The sequence below is a fragment of the Aythya fuligula genome, chromosome 2 (genome assembly GCF_009819795.1).
Source record: "Aythya fuligula isolate bAytFul2 chromosome 2, bAytFul2.pri, whole genome shotgun sequence".
NCBI classification, from domain to species: Eukaryota; Metazoa; Chordata; class Aves; order Anseriformes; family Anatidae; genus Aythya; species Aythya fuligula.
The window spans coordinates 1,394,463-1,414,049 of NC_045560.1; the positions used below are offsets into that span (position 1 = coordinate 1,394,463).

The window sequence follows — 19,587 nt, forward strand, 5'->3', positions numbered from 1 at the left end:
TTTAAACAAAAATCAGCCCCCCCCCTGTACCCCCACACCCCCTTTCCCATATTAACGAGGGCTCGGAGCCCCCCCCCGCGCCCCCTAAAACCCGCTGACGCCGCACGTTTCGGGTCCCCCCCGCGGTGTCCCCAAACCCTGTGTGTGTGTCCCCCCCCCCCCCAGGGGTTTGGGGACAAGCTGGTGCCACCCCCCCCCCGGTGTCCCCACCTCTCCTCCCGTTTCCATGGCGATGGGGCCGGCTCCCTGCTGATGCTTGGGGTGGGGGGGTCACACATTTGGGTACCCCCCCGCTGTGCCGCCAGACCCCATCCAGGGCGCACAGATGGCCCTTAAAAGAATTGGGGGGGACACCTCGCACCCATGGGACACCCCCAGGACACCCAGAGCCCTTTTGGGGTAACCACCACAGTTATCCAGACCCCAAAACCCCCCCCCAAATCCTTCTGCCCCCCCCCAAAAAAAATCAAAGCCCGAGGCGGGTGCTGGCGCGCTGCCGGTGCCAGGAGCAGCCCCGGCCGTGACTCAGCAGCTGCGGCCTCGGCCCCATAGCAGGGCCCTGCCGGGGGGGCTCCGACCCCATTAGGGGGGTGAGGGACGTGGGGAGGGGTGGCGGTGACCCCACAGCCGAAAACTTGCTGTTTTTAGCCCAAATGGTGGCTTAATCCCCCCAAAAAAACCCTCCTGGTGGGGTTTTGCCGGCTGGGGGGGGGCGTGGAGCGGGGACAAAGGGGTTGGGGGGCTCCCCGGGGGTGCATTTGGGGTCCTGCTGCCCCCCTGAGGCTTCACCCCTCATCCTCAGCTCTGTGGGGTGGCCCAACCCCAAAAGCAGCATTTTGGGGGGGCAGAGACCACCCCAACCCTTCCCCTGCTCCCCCACACCCCAAAAACAGCCCCCAAAAGCCCGGCCCCGAGCGGCGCAGCCCCCCCAGCCCCGTAGATGCAGCAGGGCAGAGCGGGGTGGTTTATTAGGGGAGGTTTATTTATTTGGGGGGGGGGTTTTGGGGCCACGCTAGCTCGCCAAATCCTTGGCCAGGGCCTTGTTGAGCTTGTCCCTGAGGTAGGCCGCCCGCTGCCGCTCCAGCTTCAGCTCCAGGAACTCGTAGTGGGGGACCTGGAAAGGGGGAAAAAATAAAAGGGTGAGGGTTTGGGGTCGTAATACGGGATTATTTGGGGTTGGGGGGGTGCTGTGCGTGGCTTGGTTTTGTCCCCGCAGCCCCACAAGCAGGGGCAGGGGGCCCATGAAGCACGGCCCCGTTGCTGTGGCAGCCCCTGGGCCGGTCCCCGCCACGGGGTGGAGGCGGGCACCGAATTTGACAAGGCTGCGGGCTCCGAAAGTGACCATTTCCTCCTGATTTGCCCCCAAAAAATCTCCAGCTACGATTCGGGGGGGGGCACAGCACCTCAAACTGCAGTTTTTTGGGCAGAACGTGGCCGAATTCGGGCTTTTTGTAGGGTGAGAGCCCCCCGGGGCCATGCGTCTCGCTGCCCCCGCTGCCAGCAGGGCCATAATTCCCCCCCCAGGGCCATAATTCCCTCCCCCCGGTCTATAATTCCCCCCCCCAGGTCTATAATTACCCCCCCAGGCTATAATTACCCCCCCAGGAGGCTCATTAATGCCCCGGGGCAGGGATTAGGGCGCTAAGCCCCTGCCTGCTGTCCTCCCCGATTACTGAGCCCCCCCCTCCTGGCGGCTAATCCCGCTGTAGGATCGCTGGGGGGCTTCTAGGGGGGCTCTGCCCCGCTGCACCCAGCCCCCAGGAGTAGGGGGAAGAGGGGCAAAAAGCTCCCAAAACCTCTCCCCCTTTTGGGGATCAGGGTTAGGGACGGCTCGAGGGTGACCCTAAACACAGTAGGGTCACCCCCTGGGTGCCGTCCCGCTCCTCCGACCCCAAAAAAACGAGGAAAAGGGGGCAGAGGGAGGAAGATTTCACCTAAAAAGAGGTGAAAAGCAAAAAATTTGTGGCTACTCACGTCCACCACCACGAAGCCGGCCGCCTGCACGTGGCGCCGGGCCATGGCGTAGCGGCCCAGCAGCTCCTTGCCCCTATTGCTGAAATTTGGGAACTCCCACCTGAGGAAGGCGACCCTACAAAGGGGAAAAAGGGGAAAAGGGGATGTCAAGAGGGCAGGGGGAAGGAGGGAGCTCGGCCCCGAGCTGGTTTTTGGGCTCCCAGCCCCAACCTCCTGGCTCCCGGAGGCAGCGGCTTCGTCCCTTCGGCGTGGAGGAGGTGGGGGGCGGCGAAATCCTTTATGGGGAGGGGTTTGTTCTCGGCGTTCACCACCACCTCAGCGTCTGCAGGGAGCAAAAAAACACAAAAGGGAGGCTTTTAGGGACACCAGGATGCCGCCCTACAGCTCCCTTCCCACCCACGCAGCCTCAGGACACGGCGCCGAGAGGCTGCACGGGAAGGGACGACCCCAAAACGTGGGGATTAAGCCCCAAAATCGAACCCTCTCCCTCCTGGTGGTGCGAGGAGAGGGGCGAGCTCACCGATGTGCCAGCCGTAGATGGTGGGGGCGTCGAAACGTGCCCTGTCCTGGCTGCCCAGCACCCCCGTCAGGGCTTCCCGCAGGCTGCCCTGCAGCTGGCTGGCTCCTTCCCCCGCCGACCCCGCAGTTCCCCAAATATTTGGGGTCAGGAACGGGCCCCCGTACTCGGGGTTCTCCAACCTGGCCGCGGCGTTGATGTGCAGCAGCTTCACCCGCAGGTTTTGGGCTTTGGGGGACGGATCGGCTGGCGGGGAGAGGGAAAAAAAAGCAGAAATTAGGGTGAAGAGCCCCAAAACGAGCAGCCCCAGGGGCACAGGCACGGTGGGGGTGTCTGTGGCACGGTTTTGTCCCCAAAGTCCCACGGGAAAAGGGGGACGAGGGGCCCATGGGCGACAGAGCTCGCTGTGGCAGCCGGCTGGCCGGTCCCCGCCACGGAGGAGGAGGCAGGGACCGAATTTGACGGGGCTGCGCCTCCCTGGGGGGCAAAATTGGGGTGAAAAACACCAAATCTTGGCTTCTCGAGGTCTAAATTTGTAGGGACGGCGCCCTGGGGGGGGGGGGGTCTTCACCTTGGATGCAGGCGCAGAAATCGGGCGCCAGGGCTCGCTGCAGGTAGTGGGGCTGGGCTTGCTGCAGCACGCACAGCGACCACACCAGGTCGGTCAGCAGCTGGGGCTCCAGCCCGGCCAGCTGGTCCCGAAGCTCCTCGTGGACCTAAAAAACACAAAAAAAACACAGAAAAAAAAGCACCCCGAGGCTCCCACGGTGCCCCAACCCCCTCTGTTTGCTGCTCAAAGCTTTGGGACCGCTCCACGGCAGCCTGGTGGTTTTTTTTTTTCCCTGCAATGCCTCAAAAATTAAATTAATTGGAAGGGTGGTCGGACTAAATGAGCTTGGAGGGCTTCTCTAACCCTCAGGATTGGGATTTTTGGGGCTGTTCCTCCTTGGGTGGGCTTGCTGGTCCCGTTAGAGCAGCTCAGGAGGGGTTTTTCAGCCTGTCCTGAGCTGTGGGGTCCCAATTCCCATCCCCACAGGGGTTCTGGAGCCTTCCCAGACCCATTTTTGGCTCGGGATGCGTCAGGAAAAGGAAGGAGGAAGCTTGTACCATGTTAAAGAAATCCTCGCTGCCGCTGGGCTGGAAGTTGAGGCGGGCGAAGGAGAGGATGATGCTGCACAGGTGGGCGGCCGAGAGCTGCTTGGCGTTGTCCAGGGCGTACTGAGGGACACGGGAGGCAAAAAAAAACAGAGGTGGAGCGAGCAGGGACAGGAAAAAGACTCAAAAAACCAACCAGGGATACACCCAGCCCCACGGCAGGGCAGGAAAACGCAGGCACAGGATCCCTCAGGACATTTTTAGGCTTTTTTTAATTTTTTTTTTTAGGGGAAAGCTGAGCTCTGGGGTGTTTTCTTGCACCTCCTCACCTGCGCGATGGCCTCGAAGAGGGGGAGGCTGAGCCACTTGAGGAGGGCGAAGGACCTGATGCAGCGCGTCACCTCGCCCGGCGCCATGGTGGCCACGTGGGGCTGCAGGTCGGTGGCCAGCTTCTGGAAGACCTGGGGCTGGTGGAAATTCAGTTTTCCTTTAAAGGGGCAAAAGAAGAAAGAAAAAAAAAAGAAAAGCGGCAGCCGCTGACACCCAGCTGGCACGGGAGCTGGCGGGGTGCCACCAGGCTGATTTTAGGGCCAGGAGGGGGCTTGGGGGCATCCAGGAGGGGCGTGAGCCCCCCCCTAAGGTTGTTTCTTATGGGATAATCCTTATTTTTTTGGGATAAACCCGACCCACGCAGGCTATCGTGCTGCAGGGGTTGGTGGAAGATCTGTTCCCGCTGCCAAAAGGCAGACGGGGAAGCGAGGAGCAGCTCTCCCCCGGCTGCCTCGCCCCAATTTGCCTTCAGGAGCACGCAGCACTGCACGAAGAGGGGCTGGAGAAGCACAGAAATCAAGGCTGGTTGCACAAATTATTAATTAACCTGCTGTGAAACGGAGCTGGGGTACTGGGGGGGTGATCTCAGCTAACTGCTGGGCTGCCCGCTGCCCTAAATGCCCTTCTGGAACATTCTCCACGCCCCCAGAGCGCTCTCCTCACCCCCATTTCCCTTCCTTCCTGCAGGCTGGAAGGAAAACCAGGGTGTAATTCTGACCACACACACCCAGGCCGTGCCCAAACGGGCTCTGGGGTGAGGCAGCAGCACGGAGCTGAGCGTGCACGCCCTGAGCTGCCACAGGAGGTCTCCCTCAGCGAAAAAAACGTGCTGGGAGCACCAGGAAGAGCTGAGGGGCAGGGAAATGTCGTGCTGTCAGCGTGTGGGGCTGGAAACGAGGTGGCTGTGCTGGCTGGCACCCCGCTGCCAGCCTCCCTGCTCTGTCCCAGCTCACCCCGAGGATCTCAGAGTGCAAATCGAGCACCCCACAGGAGCTGAGCTGGCCTCAACGGGTCCCAGAGCGACCCAGGGGCTCACCATAAGCAAAAATCAGGTCCGTGAGGGTGGCGAGGCCGAGCTCGGTGTGTTTCTGCAGGAGGTGGTAGGAGAGGGCGCGCAGCAGGGGCACGCAGCGGCGGTTCTGGTACGCCAGGGCCAGGGTGATCTTGCGGATATCTTCGGGGCCGAACTGCTCCGCCAGCTCCAGGGCCTGAAAAAAAAAAAAAAAAGGCTGAGATGTCAGGGGGAGGCAGGCAGGGAGCTGTGGATGAGGGGTGTGAGGTGGCGCTGCCCCAGGTGGCGGTGGTTGAGGGGGTTCTGGCACAAAATGAGGGGGTTCTGGCACAAAATGAGGGATTCCGGCACAAAATAAGGGATTCTGGCACAAAATAAGGGGGTTCTAGCACAAAATGAGGGATTCCGGCACAAAATGAGGGGGTTCTGGCACAAAATGAGGGGGTTCCGGCACAAAATGAGGGATTCCGGCACAAAATGAGGGGGTTCTGGCACAAAATGAGGGGATTCTGGCACAAAATGAGGGGATTCCGGCACAAAATGAGGGGATTCCGGCACAAAATAAGGGGATTCCGGCACAAAATAAGGGGATTCTGGCACAAAATAAGGGATTCCGGCACAAAATAAGGTGGTTCTAGCACAAAATAAGGGGATTCTGGCACAAAACAAGGGGATTCCAGCCTCACAGAGCAGCACATCAGCCTTCAGGCGGCTCAGAGCAGCGCATTCAGGCAGCTCCCACCTGCAAACTCCCCTCCTGCGTGGCTCCTGGGGGGGGGGAAACGCTTCTCCTGAGCACCTGAGCTGCTCCGAGAGCTGCCCGTGGGCACGCAGCAGAGCGTTATTACAGAGCTGTGCGTGGAATTAACACCCCTCTGCTTGGCAGGCTGAGCAGCTGCCCTCAGGGGATGTCCTGAGGCTGGTTTTTTCCCCTAAAAAATGATGATTTGAAGGGAAGGGAGCAAACAGAGCTCCTGGAGCCCCACCTTGTCCTCCAGGCGATCCATCAGGGCCGGGGAGACGTGGCCGACCTTGGCCATCAGCGTCACCACGCTGCGGGTGCCCTCCAGCTCCGTCCAGCGCAGCTCCAGCTTCCTGACCACCTCGGCCAGCAGTTTGTTGTCCTTTTGGGGCCTGGAGGCCAGGAATTCGGCCAGGGAGGCGAGCTGGCGGAAGGTGAGGCGGCGCAGCCTCCACAGCACCTCGTGCTCCACCGACTGCATCTCCCGGCTGCTGCTCTGCAGCCCCAGCGAGTAGAGGCTCTTCAGCACGTTCACCAGGGTGTTGTTCCACACCTGGGAGATCTGGGGAGACAAAAAGACCATAAAAATCATCGATCAGAGAGAGATGGGGCAAAAAGATGGCATCGCCCTGTGGTTATGGAGAGAGCTGGTGCTCAGGGCGCTTGCACCAGGCGGCTCTGAGCAAATAAAACCTCCAACTTCCCCTCCAACCCTTTATCTAAAGTCCTAAAACGGTGCTCTTCAAGTTTTTGGGGCTGAAAAGATGAAGGAGGACGCAGCTGAGGGGCAGGCTGCTGGCCCCCGGGCACCTCAGAGCCTTTTCCCTGCGCCCTGCTGTGCCTCAAGCCCTAAGGTTTGGGATCTTTGGCTGCTCGAGGTGTTGCAACGTGGTTAATGACTGCCTGCTCTGCCTGTTTCAGCATGGGGTTGGACCTGCTGATCTCTTGGGGTCCCTTCCAACCCCTACAACTCCGTGAATCTCTAATTTTAGTTTATTTTATGTCATTTTAGTCTGCATCTGAGCACCTGCAGATCCCCTTCTTACATCCCACACTGCGTTAGCCACGACCGCAGGCTGCGGCAGCAGCTTTTTGGAGAAAGACAGCCGTGTACAGAGAGATTTTGCTTCATTAACTCTCAGCTAATTGCCTTCACAGCCACCCCTCTGGGCAGCGAGGCCGCGCTGCCAGCTCCTCGCTCTCCTTGCACAGCTCGGCCCTGCCAGCTCTGAGGGATCCCTGTTTTTAAGGACACGTCCTGCTGATGTGGGGACCCTCTTTTGAGCCGAACCCGGTGCTGTTGGGCTCCGAAACGCCTCAGCCACCAACCCCGTGAGCAGGTGGCAGCTTCGGCTCGCAGAAACAACTAAAAATGAGTGGGGAAGGAGAAAAGCCCGCCAGAAAAGGGGAAGGAGGAGGGAGGGGGCAGCTTGGGGGCTGTGCTACGTGTCCGGGCACCCACCTGCGAGTCCATCACGCCGAGGAGCTGCTTGAAGCGAGGGTCCTGCAGCAAACCCTGCGCCTCCAGCTGCTGCTGGGCGGCCAGGCGGGACAGGCGGCTGATAACCAGCGAGGCCTGGTTGCTGCTCAGCCCCGGCTCCTCGCTCAGCTCCAGCAGCTCCCGGGGCCCCTGGGCCGCCTCCAGCAGCTCCCTCAGCGCCCTGGGCCCGGCCCCTCGGCTCTCCTCAGCCTTTTCCTTGACGGCCGAGCCCTCGGCGGCGGCTCCCGGGGCGTGAAGCGAGGAGGCCCGGGGGGGCTGGCGGAGGCCTGAGGCAGCGCCGGGCCCCAGGGAGATGGCGGCGAGGTGGCGCCAGCAGCAGCGCCCCACCAGCCGGGCCGCCATGCTGGGGGGGAAGCCGGGGCTCAGCGCTGCATCGCGGGGAGGCTGCGAAAAAAAAATTCAAATTAATTAATTTCGAAAAAGAGGCCCCAAAACGCGCCCCCCCCCCCCCCCCCTTTTCTCCAGGCCCTTCCGTGCCCTACCGCGCCCCGGCCCCGCCGTACAGCACGCCCCGTGGCCAGGCGCGCACTGATGACGTCACGGCAGCGACGCTGATTCTTATTGGTTCGCCGCGCGGCGCGCCGCGCGCTGATTGGTTGGGGGTAGTGGGAGAGAGGAAAGCGGCTTCCGGTGTACGGCAGCTGGGGGCCGCCATTTTGTGCGCAGGGCTCGGCCCCTGCCCTTGTGCTGGGTCAGGGAGGGAGGGAGGGGGGGGCGCGGGCCTCTGTTGGGGGAAATCCGGCCCTTTTTTACCAATTCGGCAATAAAAAAGCATTTTATGATGTTGGACAACTTCCTCGTGGCTCATGCTTGGCCTTTGGCCATGTTTGTTGCCCTTTCGGGGCCGTTCCTCCTCCTCCTCCTCCTGGCTCCGTGCCCGCCGGGTCACACGAACACCGAACACCCAAAGCCAGAACCCGGAAAAAATAAAAAATAAATTAAAAAAAATAGTCCAATCTGCACAGAACCACCCCAAAACCCAGCCCCTGTGTGTGTGGGGCCCTGCCCCTGCGCCCCTCCTCCCAGCTCCTCCCGGCCCCACAACCCAAAGACCCCCGGCTGCTCCTGGGGCCTCCTGCCCCACAGACCCTGCATTGACCCCGTTGCCTTCCTTTGGCCTCCATTCCCCTCCTTTAGCCTCCATTGCCCTCAGTTGGGCTCCATTGCCCTTTTTTTGCCCTCCATTGGCCTCCTTTGGCCTCCTTTGGTCTGCTTTGGCCTCCATTGGCCTCCATTCCCCTCCTTTGGCCTTCTTTGGCCTCCAATGCTCTCCATTCCCCTCCATTCCCCTCCATTGGACTCCTTTGGCCTCTTTTGCCCTCCATTGCACTCCATTGCCCTCCATTGGCCTCCTTTGGTCTCCTTTGGCCTCCATTCCCCTCCACTGGCCTCCATTACCCATTTTTTTTTTCCTCAATCGCCCTCCTTTGGCCTCTAGCATGCTCCTTTGCCCTCCTTTGCACTCCATTGGCCTCCATTCCCCTCCATTGGCCTCCATTTTCCTCCATTCCCCTCCATTGGCTTCCTTTGGCCTCAATTTCCCTCCTTTTACCTCCTTTGGCCTCCACTGCCCTCCTTTGCCCTCCATCTCCCTCCTCTGACTCCCTCCACCCCCCTTTGCCCTCCTTCCCCCTCTCCTCCCCACCCTGGCTGCCTACAGGGGCCGTGGCCCCGCGGTTGCCCCGCGGCAGAGCCGTGGCAGATTTACGGCCTCCCGGCACTTCCCAGCCTCGACGCCCACCTTCGGGGCCGGCGCCGAGCGCGTTTTGGGGCCGCCCTTGCGCCGCCGCTCCCCTGCGCCTGTTTGCTCAGGGCCGGCGGCCTCCCCCCTGCGGAAAACCCCGGCCGTGCCCCAAAAAAAAAAGCACGGGGGGCTCATAAAAGGGGGCTCAGCTCCCAAAACCGGGCACGAGGAGGAGGCTGAGTGGGGGAATGAGGCCACAGTGGGGTCCTGGTGCCACCCTGGGGCTGATGCCACCTCAGGTTGAGGAGCCCTGGCAGGAGCCGGTGCTGTGCAAGTGTCACAGCCCCAAGTCCCTATTAACATTCCAATTAATTAACGTCACTATTTAAGTCCCTATTAATGTCCCTATTAACGTCCCTATTAATGTACCTATTAACGTCCCTATTAACGTCCCAATAAACGTCCCTTGCACCCGCTGTGTCCGTGTCCGTCCCTTGCACCCCTTCGTGTCCCTGCTGCACCCCACAGGCACCCCCCGAGTGCTGCTGTCCCCACGGGGATGTCCCCAGGCTGTCCCCAACGGGTCCCCTCCCCATATTCCTGCCCCTATAGGGCCGCCGTCCCCATGGTGTTCCCGGGGTGTCCCCAGGGTGTCCCCAGGGTGTCCCCTCCCCAGGGAGCAGCGCAGAGGGCACGGAGCAGGGCAGGGCACGGCCACGTCCCCACCACCCCCCCGCCCCCCGTCACCCCTCGCCCCTCGCCCCGCCGCTTCCCCCTCCCCAAAATGCCAACGGCCGCCTTGTGGCTGCCCCCGTCGGGCCCCGAAATTTCCGCCGAGGCCGCGTTGCACAAGGCCGGGGCCGCTAAAAGGCGGCGGGGGCTGCGGGGCGGCACGGGGCGAGGATGGCGAGCTGCTGGGTGCTGCTGCTGCTGGGCCTGGGGGGGGCCTGCGCCCTGCCCGCCCCGGCCCCCCTCGCCTACAGCCAGGCGCTGGCCCAGGCCGTGGACTCCTTCAACCAGCGCCCCGAGGTGCAGAACGCCTTCAGGCTGCTCAGCGCCGACCCCGAGCCCGCCCCGGTGAGCACGCGGCGAGGGGACACGCTGGGGACAGCCTGGGGACATCTTGGGGGCACCCTGGGGACACTGGGGGGACGTCCTGGGGACACCCTTGGGGATATTTTGGGGATATCGCGGGGACAAGCTGGGTGTATCAAGGGGGATGATGAGGGGACATCTTGGGGACACCCTGGGGACACTTTGGGGACACCGAGGGGACATTGGGGTGACATTCTGGGGACACCCTTGGGGATATTTTTGGGATATCATGGGGACAAGCTGGGTGTATCAAGGGGGATGATGAGGGGGCATCTTGGGGACACCCTTAGGACACCCTGGGGACACCTTGGGGACCCCTTGGGGACACTTTGGGATACCTTGGGGACACCCTGGGGACATTGGGGGGACATCCTGGGGACACCCTTGGGGATATTTTTGGGATATCGTGGGGATAACCTGGGTATATCAAGGGGGATGATGAGGGGACATCTTGGGGACACCCTGGGGACACTTTGGGGACACCGAGGGGACATTGGGGTGACATTCTGGGGACACCCTTGGGGATATTTTTGGGATATCATGGGGACAAGCTGGGTGTATCAAGGGGGATGATGAGGGGGCATCTTGGGGACACCCTTAGGACACCCTGGGGACACCTTGGGGACACCCTGGGGACACTGGGGGGACATCCTGGGGACACCCTTGGGGATATTTTGGGGATATCATAGGGACAAGCTGGGTATATCAAGGGGGATGATTTGGGGACATCTTGGGGACACCCTTAGGACACTTTGGGGACACCTTGGGGACACCCTGGGGACATTGGGGAAACATCCTGGGGACACCCATGGGGATATTCTTGGGATATCATGGGGACAACCTGGGTATATCAAGGGGGATGATTTGGGGACCCCTTGGGGACACTTTGGGATACCTTGGGGACACCCTGGGGACACCCTGGGGGCACCCTGGGGACAGCCTGGGGACAGCGAGGGGACATCGAGGGGACACTTTCGGGAGACCCTGGGGACATTGGGGGGACGACCTGGGGACACCCTTGGGGATATTTTGGGGATATCGTGGGGACAATCTGGGTATATCAAGGGGAATGATGAGGGGACATCTTGGGGACACCTTGGAGACACCCTCAGGACATGAAGGGACACTGAGGGGTCATTGGGGTGACGTCCTGGGGACACCCTTGGGGGTATTTTTGGGATATCGTGGGGATAACCTGGTATATCAAGGGGGATGATGAGGGGACATCTTGGGGACACCCTTAGGACACCCTGGGGACACCTTGGGGACACTTTGGGATACCTTGGGGACACCCTGGGGACACCTTGGGGACACCTTGGGGACATCGAGGGGACATTGGGGTGATGTCCTGGGGACACCCTTGGGGATATTTTGGGGCTACCATGGGAACAACCTGGTTGTATTGAGAGGGATGATGAGGGGACATCCTGGGGACACCCTTAGGACACTTTGGGGACACCAAGGGGACATCCTGGTGACATTGGGATGATATTCTGGGGACACTCTTGGGATATTTTTGGGATATCACTGGGATAACCTGGTTGTATCAAGGGGGATGATTTGGGGACCCCTTGGGGACACTTTGGGATCCCTTGGGGACACCCTGGGGACACCAAAGGGACACTGAGGGGACACCCTGGGGACATTGAGGGGACATTGGGGTGACATCCTGGGGACACCCTTGGGGATATTTTTGGGATCTCATGGGGACAACCTGGGTATATCAAGGGGGATGATTTGGGGACCCCTTGGGGACACTTTGGGATAACTTGGGGACACCCTTAGGACACCCTGGGGACACCGTGGGGACATCTTGGGGACACCCTTGGGGACATGAAAGGGACACTAAGGGATGTCTTGGGGACACCTTGTGGCCATCAAAGGGACTTCTTGGGGACACCTTGGGGACACAGAGGGTGCACCGGGGGGACGGGGCAGGGGACGCTCTGAGGACACCCTGGGGGTATCGGTGGGACAGCATGGAGTCCCTGGGGGACACCCTGGGGACATTGAGGGGACACTGGGGGTATTGGGGGGGTAATGGGGGGCATTTTGGGGACACCAATGGGACAACTTGGAGAAACTGGGGGATACTGGGGGGATATCAAGGGGATATTGAGGGGACACTGGGGGGGGCATTGAGGGGATGTTTTGGGGACGTTTTGGGGACATCAATGGGACTCCTTGGAGCAACTGGGGGGACATCTTAGGGACGTGAAGGGGACACTGGGGGGACATTTTGGGGACATTTTGGGGACACCAATGGGACTCCTTGGAGCAACTGGGGGGAAACTGGGGGGACATTTTGGGGACACTCTGGGGACACCAATGGGACACCTTGGGGAAACTGGGGGGACATTGGGGGCATATCAAGGGGACATTGAGGGGACACTGGGGGGGCATTGAGGGGACATTTTGGGGACACCCTGGGGACACCTATGGGACACTTTGGGTAAACTGGGGGGGACACTGGGGAGGCATTGGGGGGACATTTTGGGGACATTTTGGGGGCATCAATGGGACTCCTTGGAGCAACTGGGGGCACATCTTAGGGACGTGAAGGGGACACTGGGGGGACATTTTGGGGACATTTTGGGGACACCTAGGGACACTTTGGAGAAACTGGGGTGACACTGGGGAGATATCAAGGGGACATTGAGGGGACACTGGGGGGGCATTGAGGGGACATTTTGGGGACACCCTGGGGACACCTATGGGACACTTTGGGTAAACTGGGGGGACACTGGGGAGGCATTGGGGGGACATTTTGGGGAAATTTTGGGGACATTTTGGGGGCATCAATGGGACTCCTTGGAGAAACTGGGGGGACGCTGGGGGGATACCAAGGGGACGTGAAGGGGGCATTGAGGGGACATTTTGGGGACATTTTGGGGACACCAACGGGACACCTTGGAGCGACTGGGGGGTGGCTGTCACCGTGTCCCCCCCGTGTCCCCGCAGGATGTCCAGCTCAGCTCCCTGCGGAGCCTCAACTTCACCATCATGGAGACGCGCTGCCCCGCGCGCACCGGCGCCCGCCCCGACTCCTGCGACTTCAAGGAGGATGGGGTGAGCGCCTCGAGGGTTCGGGGGGGTCCCTTGGGGTCTTTGGGGACGGGGACAGAGGTGACAACCCCATGGGGGGGGGCTGCGAGACCCCGTTATCATCCCCCACCCCATGCCCGCAGCTGATCAAGGATTGCTCCGGCCCCGTGGTGCTGCAGAGCGGCCGCCCCGCGCTCGATGTCACCTGCGTGGACTCCACGATGGACGTGAGTGGGGGGGACACCACGGGGGGGTTGGGGACATTACGGGGTGTCCCCAAGGATGCTCGGGGCGCTCGGACCCCCCCCCCCAGTGCTGGTGGAGAGCAGGGGGGACGCACAGGCTGTGGGGTGGCCCCAAGGATGTTGGGGACCCCCCTTGTGCCGGTGGCTCTCCGGGGGGGACCTTCCTCGGAGGGAGGGGGGCGCGTGGGGACCCTCGGGGTGTGTCCCCCCCCCTCGGTGACACCGCTTTGTCCCCGCAGTCCCGCCAGGTCAAGCGCTTCTGGCAGCTGGTGCCGCTGGCCATCAAGCTCTATAGGGCCTGGAAGAGGAAATGAGGCCCCCCCGCAGCCCCCCGATGCCATTGTCCCCCCCCTTTTGGTGTCCCCCCCCCCCAAATAAAGCTGCTTCCCGGCCGTGCCGTGTCCCCTCTGTGTGCTTTTGGGGCGCGGGGGGCACGGGGTGATGGGGATTGGGGTGGTTTTGGGGGGCAGCGGTGTGGGGGGAGCGGGGTCTGCCCCGTGGGGGCCCCAAAATGATGTCTCCCCCCCCCCACAGTGCACCCACGGGCACGTTTTGAGCATGGGGACTTGTGGATATGGGGCACGTGGCCCGGTATGGGGTGGGGACAGCCACGTCCCATAAAAATTGGGGACAACCACGGGATGGACGGGGCACGGGGGGGGCAGGTTTTGAAGTGTGGGGCTGCGTGAGGCTGTGGGGACGTTTCAGGGGACATGGGGGACATGGGGACAGCACCACAGCTTCATCTCTTAGGGCACCCCATCCCAAACCCCACTGATGGCCCCAGTGGCCCCGTGCTGATCCCTCCTCCCCCCCAGGGGCATTTGGGGACATCCTGGGCTGGGAGGGGGCTCTTTGGGGACACAACCCCTGCGATTTGGGGACAAAACAGCACAAGGACGGGATGGGAACCACTTGTGGGGTCGGGGGGGCTCCGCAATGCCCGTTATGGGGTCAGGGATGGGGTCCTCATAGGACGCTTTGCAGGGGACGGGGGCGAAAAACCCAGCTGGGAAATGCCCCGGGGACCCCCCCCACCCCGTGCCTGTTTCCCCCTGGGGACTCGGGGACATCTGTGGGGACGGGAGGCAAGGAGAGAGCCGGGGTCAGGCTGTGGGGTCGCGCTCGGCCCCGTTTATTTGCTCAGCCGAAGCTGACGGAGGCGTGGGCTTGCACGCGGATGTGGACCCGGGGCCGAAAACGTCGGACCTTGCCCAGGAAGCGGCCGAATCGGCCCCGCTGGACGAGCACCGGCTGCGGGGGGGAAAGGTGGAGTGTCAGCAGGACCCCAAATGTGGGACCCCAAATGTGGGAGCCCAAATCTAGGAGCCCAAATCAGGGACCCCAAATCTGGGACCTCAAATGTGGGACCCCAAATCTGGGACCCCAAATCTGGGACCTCAAATCTGGGAACCCAAATGGGACCCCAAATGTGGGACCCCAAATGTGGGACCCCAAATCTGGGAGCCCAAATCGGGGACCCCAAATGTGGGACCCCCAAATCTAGGACCCCAAATCTGGGACCCCAAATGTAGGAGCCCAAATCTAGGACCCTAAATGTGGGATCCCCAAATCTAGGACCCCAAATCTGGGACCCCAAATCTGGCAGCCCAAATGTGGGACCCCAAATGTAGGACCCCAAATCTGAGCCCCGCACGCGCCCAGGACCCTCCCGTCCCTCCCCCTGCTGCCCCTAGGATGGTGCTGTGGGGTCGTGGCAGCTCATCCCCGGAAATTTTGGGGACGGGGACACCGCGGGACACGGGGAAGGAGCAAAAGCTCAGCCCCCACCCCGTCCCCACCCATGGGTGCCCCCAAACTCACGTCGGAGGAGGCGTCGGAGCAGCGCAGGTCGATGTCGGGGGTGCCCTGCTGGAACGTCACCGGCCCCGAGCACTCCTTGATGGCCTGGGGACACGCACGGGGTCACCCCACGTGTCCCAAAAGGGTTGTGTCCCCCCCCCAGGACCCCCAAAACCTCACCCCGTTCTCCTTGAAGTCGCAGTCGTCGGTGGGGACCCGCGAGCCCGGGGCGCAGTCGGTCTCCATCAGGGTGAAGTTGAGCGCCCGCAGCGTGTTCAGGTCGATGCCCTGCAGGGAACGGTCACGGCGGGGGCCCCCCCGGGGTGAAAACACCCCCCCAAACCCATCGCCAGGGGTCCCCTCCATGTCCCCAAGGTGGCCCCAAGAAGTCCCTTCGATGGGCACAAGGGGTCCCCAAGGGATCCCAAAGTGGCCCCAAGGGGTGCCCGCATCATCCCTCTTGATATACCCAGGTTGTCCCCATGATATCCCAAAAATATCCCCAAGGATGTCCCCAGGACCCCACCCCAATGTCCCCAGGGTGTCCCCAGGGTGTCCCCAAGGTGTCCCCAAGGTATCCCAGAGTGTCCCCAAGGGGTCCCCAAATCATCCCCCTTGATACAACCAGGTAATCCCAGTGATATCCCAAAAATATCCCCATGGGTGTCCCCAGGATGTTTCCCCAATGTCCCCAGGGTGTCCCCTTGGTGTCCCCAAAGTGTCCTAAGGGTGTCCCCAAGATGTCCCCTCATCACCCCTCTTGATATACCCAGATTGTCCCCACGATATCCCAAAAATATCTCCGAGGGTGTCCCCAGGGTGTCCCCAAGGTGTCCCCAGGGTGTCCCCAAAGGATCCCAAAGTGTCCCCAAGGGGTCCCCTCCTCATCCCTCTTGATATACCCAGGTTGTCCCCATGATAGCCCCAAAATAGCCCCAAGGGTGTCCCCAGGACGTCCCCCCAGTGTCCCCAGGCTGTCCCCTCGCTGCCCCTCGCCGCGTGCTCACCGGGGCGGGCTCGGGGTCGGCGCTGAGCAGCCTGAAGGCGTTCTGCACCTCGGGGCGCTGGTTGAAGGAGTCCACGGCCTGGGCCAGCGCCTGGCTGTAGGAGAGGGGGGCCGGGGCGGGCAGGGCGCAGGCCCCCCCCAGGCCCAGCAGCAGCAGCACCCAGCAGCTCGCCATCCTCGCCCCGTGCCGCCCCGCAGCCCCCGCCGCCTTTTAGCGGCCCCGGCCTTGTGCAACGCGGCCTCGGCGGAAATTTCGGGGCCCGACGGGGGCAGCCACAAGGCGGCCGTTGGCATTTTGGGGAGGGGGAAGCGGCGGGGCGAGGGGCGAGGGCTGACGGGGGGCGGGGGGGTGGTGGGGACGTGGCCGTGCCCTGCCCTGCTCCGTGCCCTCTGCGCTGCTCCCTGGGGAGGGGACACCCTGGGGACACTCTGGGGACATCGTGCCCATGGGGACAGCGGCCCTATAGGGGCAGGAATATGGGGAGGGGACCCGTTGGGGACAGCCTGGGGACATCCCCGTGGGGACAGCAGCACTCGGGGGGTGCCTGTGGGGTGCAGCAGGGACACGAAGGGGTGCAAGGGACGGACACGGACACAGCGGGTGCAAGGGACGTTTATTGGGACGTTAATTGGGACATTAATAGGGACGTTAATAGGGTCGGGGGTCCATGAAGCCCCCACGACACCGGTTCTCCATCGGGGGCTCCTCAGGACCCTCTGGGGTTGTTGTGGCTCCGCCGGCCCCGGGTCCAGAGGTGGCCGCGGTCCCGTAGGCGCTGCCTGAGGCTGGCCCAGCGCTCCCGGATCCAGGCCCCCCAGTTGCGACCGGGCTGTGGGAAGAAGCAGCGGGGTCACCCCTGGGGGCCTCACATCCCCCCCATAATGTCCCCCCGGTGTCCCCTCGTGTCCTCACCCTCGTGTGGCAGCTCGGGCAGGCGGCCGGCGGCGTCCCCGCGGGCTGGCACCAGGCGTCCTGCACGAGGAAAGTCAGCTCCTGCTGGGGCTGTGGGGGAAACGAGACCCTCAAAACGGGGACGGGACCCTCTGTGGGGTCACCCCCAGCCCCCGTTTGGCACTCACCCAGCCGGGTTGGGGTCCCGTCACCCGCAGCCGCAGGGCGCAGGGAGCCTTGGAGCCGCGGTGGAGCAGCCGCAGGGCCTCCAGCACGGCCTGAAGGGAGCCCGAGGGCCAGCGCCACGGCCGGGAGGGTGGCAGGGATCCATCTTGTCCCGGGGTCACCGATCCCTCCGATCCTATGGGTACGGAGCCGGGAACCTCGGCCGTCGGGGTTCCCTCCAGCTCCGGCACTGGGGACGTGTCCGGCTGCGGCGAGATGGCCGCGGCGGGCGCCAGGAGCAGCAGCAGGAGCAGCCAGCACGGCCTCATCCTGCCCTCAGCCTCCTCCTCGTGCCCGGTTTTGGGAGCTGAGCCCCTTTTTATGAGCCCCCCGTGCTGTTTTTTTTTGGGGCACGGCCGGGGTTTTCCGCAGGGGGGAGGCCGCCGGCCCTGAGCAAACAGGTGCAGGGGAGCGGCGGCGCAAGGGCGGCCCCAAAACGCGCTGGGCGCCGGCCCCGAAGGTGGGCGTCGAGGCTGGGAAGTGCCGGGAGGCCGTAAATCTGCCACGGCTCTGCCGCGGGGCAACCGCGGGGCCACGGCCCCTGTAGGCTGCCGGGGTGGGGAGGAGAGGGGGAAGGAGGGGAAAGGGGGGTGGAGGGAGTCAGAGGAGGGTGACGGAGGGCAAAGGGGGGCAAAGGAAGGCAAAAAGAGGGCAATGGAGGCCAATGGAGGGCAAAAAAGGGTAATGGAGCCCAACTGAGGCCAATGGAGGCTAAAGGAGGCCAGTGGAGGCCAAAGGAGGGCAAAGGAGAGCATTGGAGTCCAATGGAGGGCAAAAAAGAGTAATGAAGGCCAATTGAGACCAATGGAGGCCAAAGGAGGCCAATGGAGGGTAATGGAGGGCAATGGGGGCCAAAGGAGGCCAAAGGAGGGCAAAGGAGGTAAAAGGAGGGAAATTGAGGCCAAAGGAGGCCAAAGGAGAGCAATGGAGGCCATAAGAGGCCAAAGGAGGCCGATGGAGGGCAAAGGAGGGCAATTGAGGACAAAAATGGGTAAAGGAGGCCAATGGAGGGGAATGGAGGCTAATGGAGGCCAAAGCAGACCAAAGGAGGCTAAAGGAGGCCAATGGAGGGCAAAGGAGTCCAAAAGAGCTTGATGGAGGCCAAAGGAGTCCAGTGGAGGGGAATGGAGGCCAAAAGAGGCCAAAGGAGGCCAAAGGAGGGGAATGGAGGCTAATGGGGGCCAAAGGAGGCCTATGGAGGCCCATGGAGGCCCATAGAGGCCAATGGAGGCTGAAGGAGGCCAAAGGAGGGCAATGGAGGCCAAAGGAAGGCAACGGGGTCAATGCAGGGTCTGTGGGGCAGGAGCCCCAAGGAGCAGCCGGGGGCTTTTGGGTTGTGGGGCCGGGAGGAGCCGAGGGGAGGCCGCGTGGCGCAGGGGCAGGGCCCCACACGCACAGGGGCTGGGTTTTGGGGTGGTTCTGTGCAGATTGGACTATTTTTTAAAGTTTATTTATTATTTTTTCCGGGTTCTGGCTTTGGGTGTTTGGTGTTCGTGTGACCCGGCGGGCGCGGAGCCAGGAGGAGGAGGAGGAGGAACGGCCCCGAAAGGGCAACAAACATGGCCAAAGGCCAAGCATGAGCCACGAGGAAGTTGTCCAACATCATAAAATGCTTTTTATTGTCAACGAAGTGAACGAGGGGCCCCGAAACATCCTTATTTCAGCTCCATGCGGGACGGGGTTCATGGGACAGGGGCTGTGGGCCCTCTCCTGCAGGGCAGATTCGGTCCCGGGGATTTAGGATGGTGCCGGGGCCCTGAGGCCGAAGGCTCGCGGGGTCCCCGGGCTGTGCCGACCTTTGGAGCGGGGCTGCCCCGAGCCGCTGGGCTGAAGGATAAGAAATCAGGGTGGGCTTCATCCCTAAAAGGGGGATGTTGCCCCCGCGGGGACCTCAGCCCCGAAATATTTGGGGAAAAAGGGGACGTGGGGGGGGTCTCACCGGCTGCCGGCCGCACTCCAGCATCGACAGCGGCACGTCGGGCAGGAAGGCGAAGACGGAGATTTGGGCTACGCAGTGCTGGACCTGGAGGGGTCAGGGGGGAGAAACGGAGGGAAGGGGGCTCCCAGAAAGCCCCCACCCTATTTAGGGACAGCGGGGAAGCCAACCCCTGAGGGATCGAATTCCCAGCTCCGGCACGGGGAGGAAGCAAACGGCCCCAAAGGAGCTCCCCGACCCCGTGCTGGGCTGCTTGTCCCGAGGCAGGGCAGAGCTTTTGGGCTCCCTCCTTGGTGTTTTTGGGGTCACCCCACACCTACCTGGCCCGGCCGGGCCCTGCAGCCAGCGTTTCGGGGCGCCGCGGGGTTTTTGGGGCAGGCCGTCTCGCGGGCGGTGAGGTTGATGGTGAAGTGCGTGCCCCAGTCGAACTCCTGCGGGGTGGTTAAATAGGGACGGCGTCCCCTTAACCCCAAAAGCATTAAAGG

The 19,587-nt window shown here is 62.5% G+C and overlaps 3 protein-coding genes and 2 non-coding genes across 5 annotated transcripts; 1 reads left to right on the forward strand and 4 right to left on the reverse strand.

Moving 5' to 3' along the window:
• Positions 1–969: 969 nt before the first annotated feature.
• Positions 970–7,678, reverse strand: TBRG4 (transforming growth factor beta regulator 4). Its single transcript, XM_032180772.1, has 11 exons — positions 7,654–7,678; positions 7,133–7,555; positions 5,915–6,232; positions 4,953–5,124; positions 3,916–4,073; positions 3,599–3,709; positions 3,063–3,207; positions 2,495–2,737; positions 2,185–2,296; positions 1,975–2,089; positions 970–1,114 (listed from the first exon to the last, which is right to left on the reverse strand). Exons 2-11 carry the CDS (start codon positions 7,511–7,513, stop codon positions 1,013–1,015), a joined length of 1,857 nt encoding a protein of 618 aa, XP_032036663.1. The 5' UTR covers positions 7,514–7,555; positions 7,654–7,678; the 3' UTR covers positions 970–1,012.
• Positions 1,186–1,327, reverse strand: LOC116486927. Its single transcript, XR_004253030.1, has one exon. It is a non-coding gene; the product is annotated as a small nucleolar RNA SNORA5 (small nucleolar RNA).
• Positions 2,819–2,963, reverse strand: LOC116486928. Its single transcript, XR_004253031.1, has one exon. It is a non-coding gene; the product is annotated as a small nucleolar RNA SNORA5 (small nucleolar RNA).
• Positions 7,679–9,758: 2,080 nt separating the features above from the next.
• LOC116485445 (cathelicidin-3-like) lies at positions 9,759–13,556 on the forward strand. Its single transcript, XM_032180774.1, has 4 exons — positions 9,759–9,932; positions 12,912–13,019; positions 13,139–13,222; positions 13,480–13,556. The coding sequence occupies exons 1-4, from the start codon at positions 9,759–9,761 to the stop codon at positions 13,552–13,554; spliced, it is 441 nt and encodes a 146-aa protein (XP_032036665.1). The 3' UTR covers positions 13,555–13,556.
• Positions 13,557–14,362: 806 nt separating this feature from the next.
• LOC116486457 (cathelicidin-2-like) lies at positions 14,363–16,224 on the reverse strand. The gene is made up of 4 exons (XM_032182711.1): positions 16,051–16,224; positions 15,224–15,331; positions 15,065–15,148; positions 14,363–14,494 (listed from the first exon to the last, which is right to left on the reverse strand). The coding sequence occupies exons 1-4, from the start codon at positions 16,222–16,224 to the stop codon at positions 14,384–14,386; spliced, it is 477 nt and encodes a 158-aa protein (XP_032038602.1). The 3' UTR covers positions 14,363–14,383.
• Positions 16,225–19,587: the final 3,363 nt, after the last annotated feature.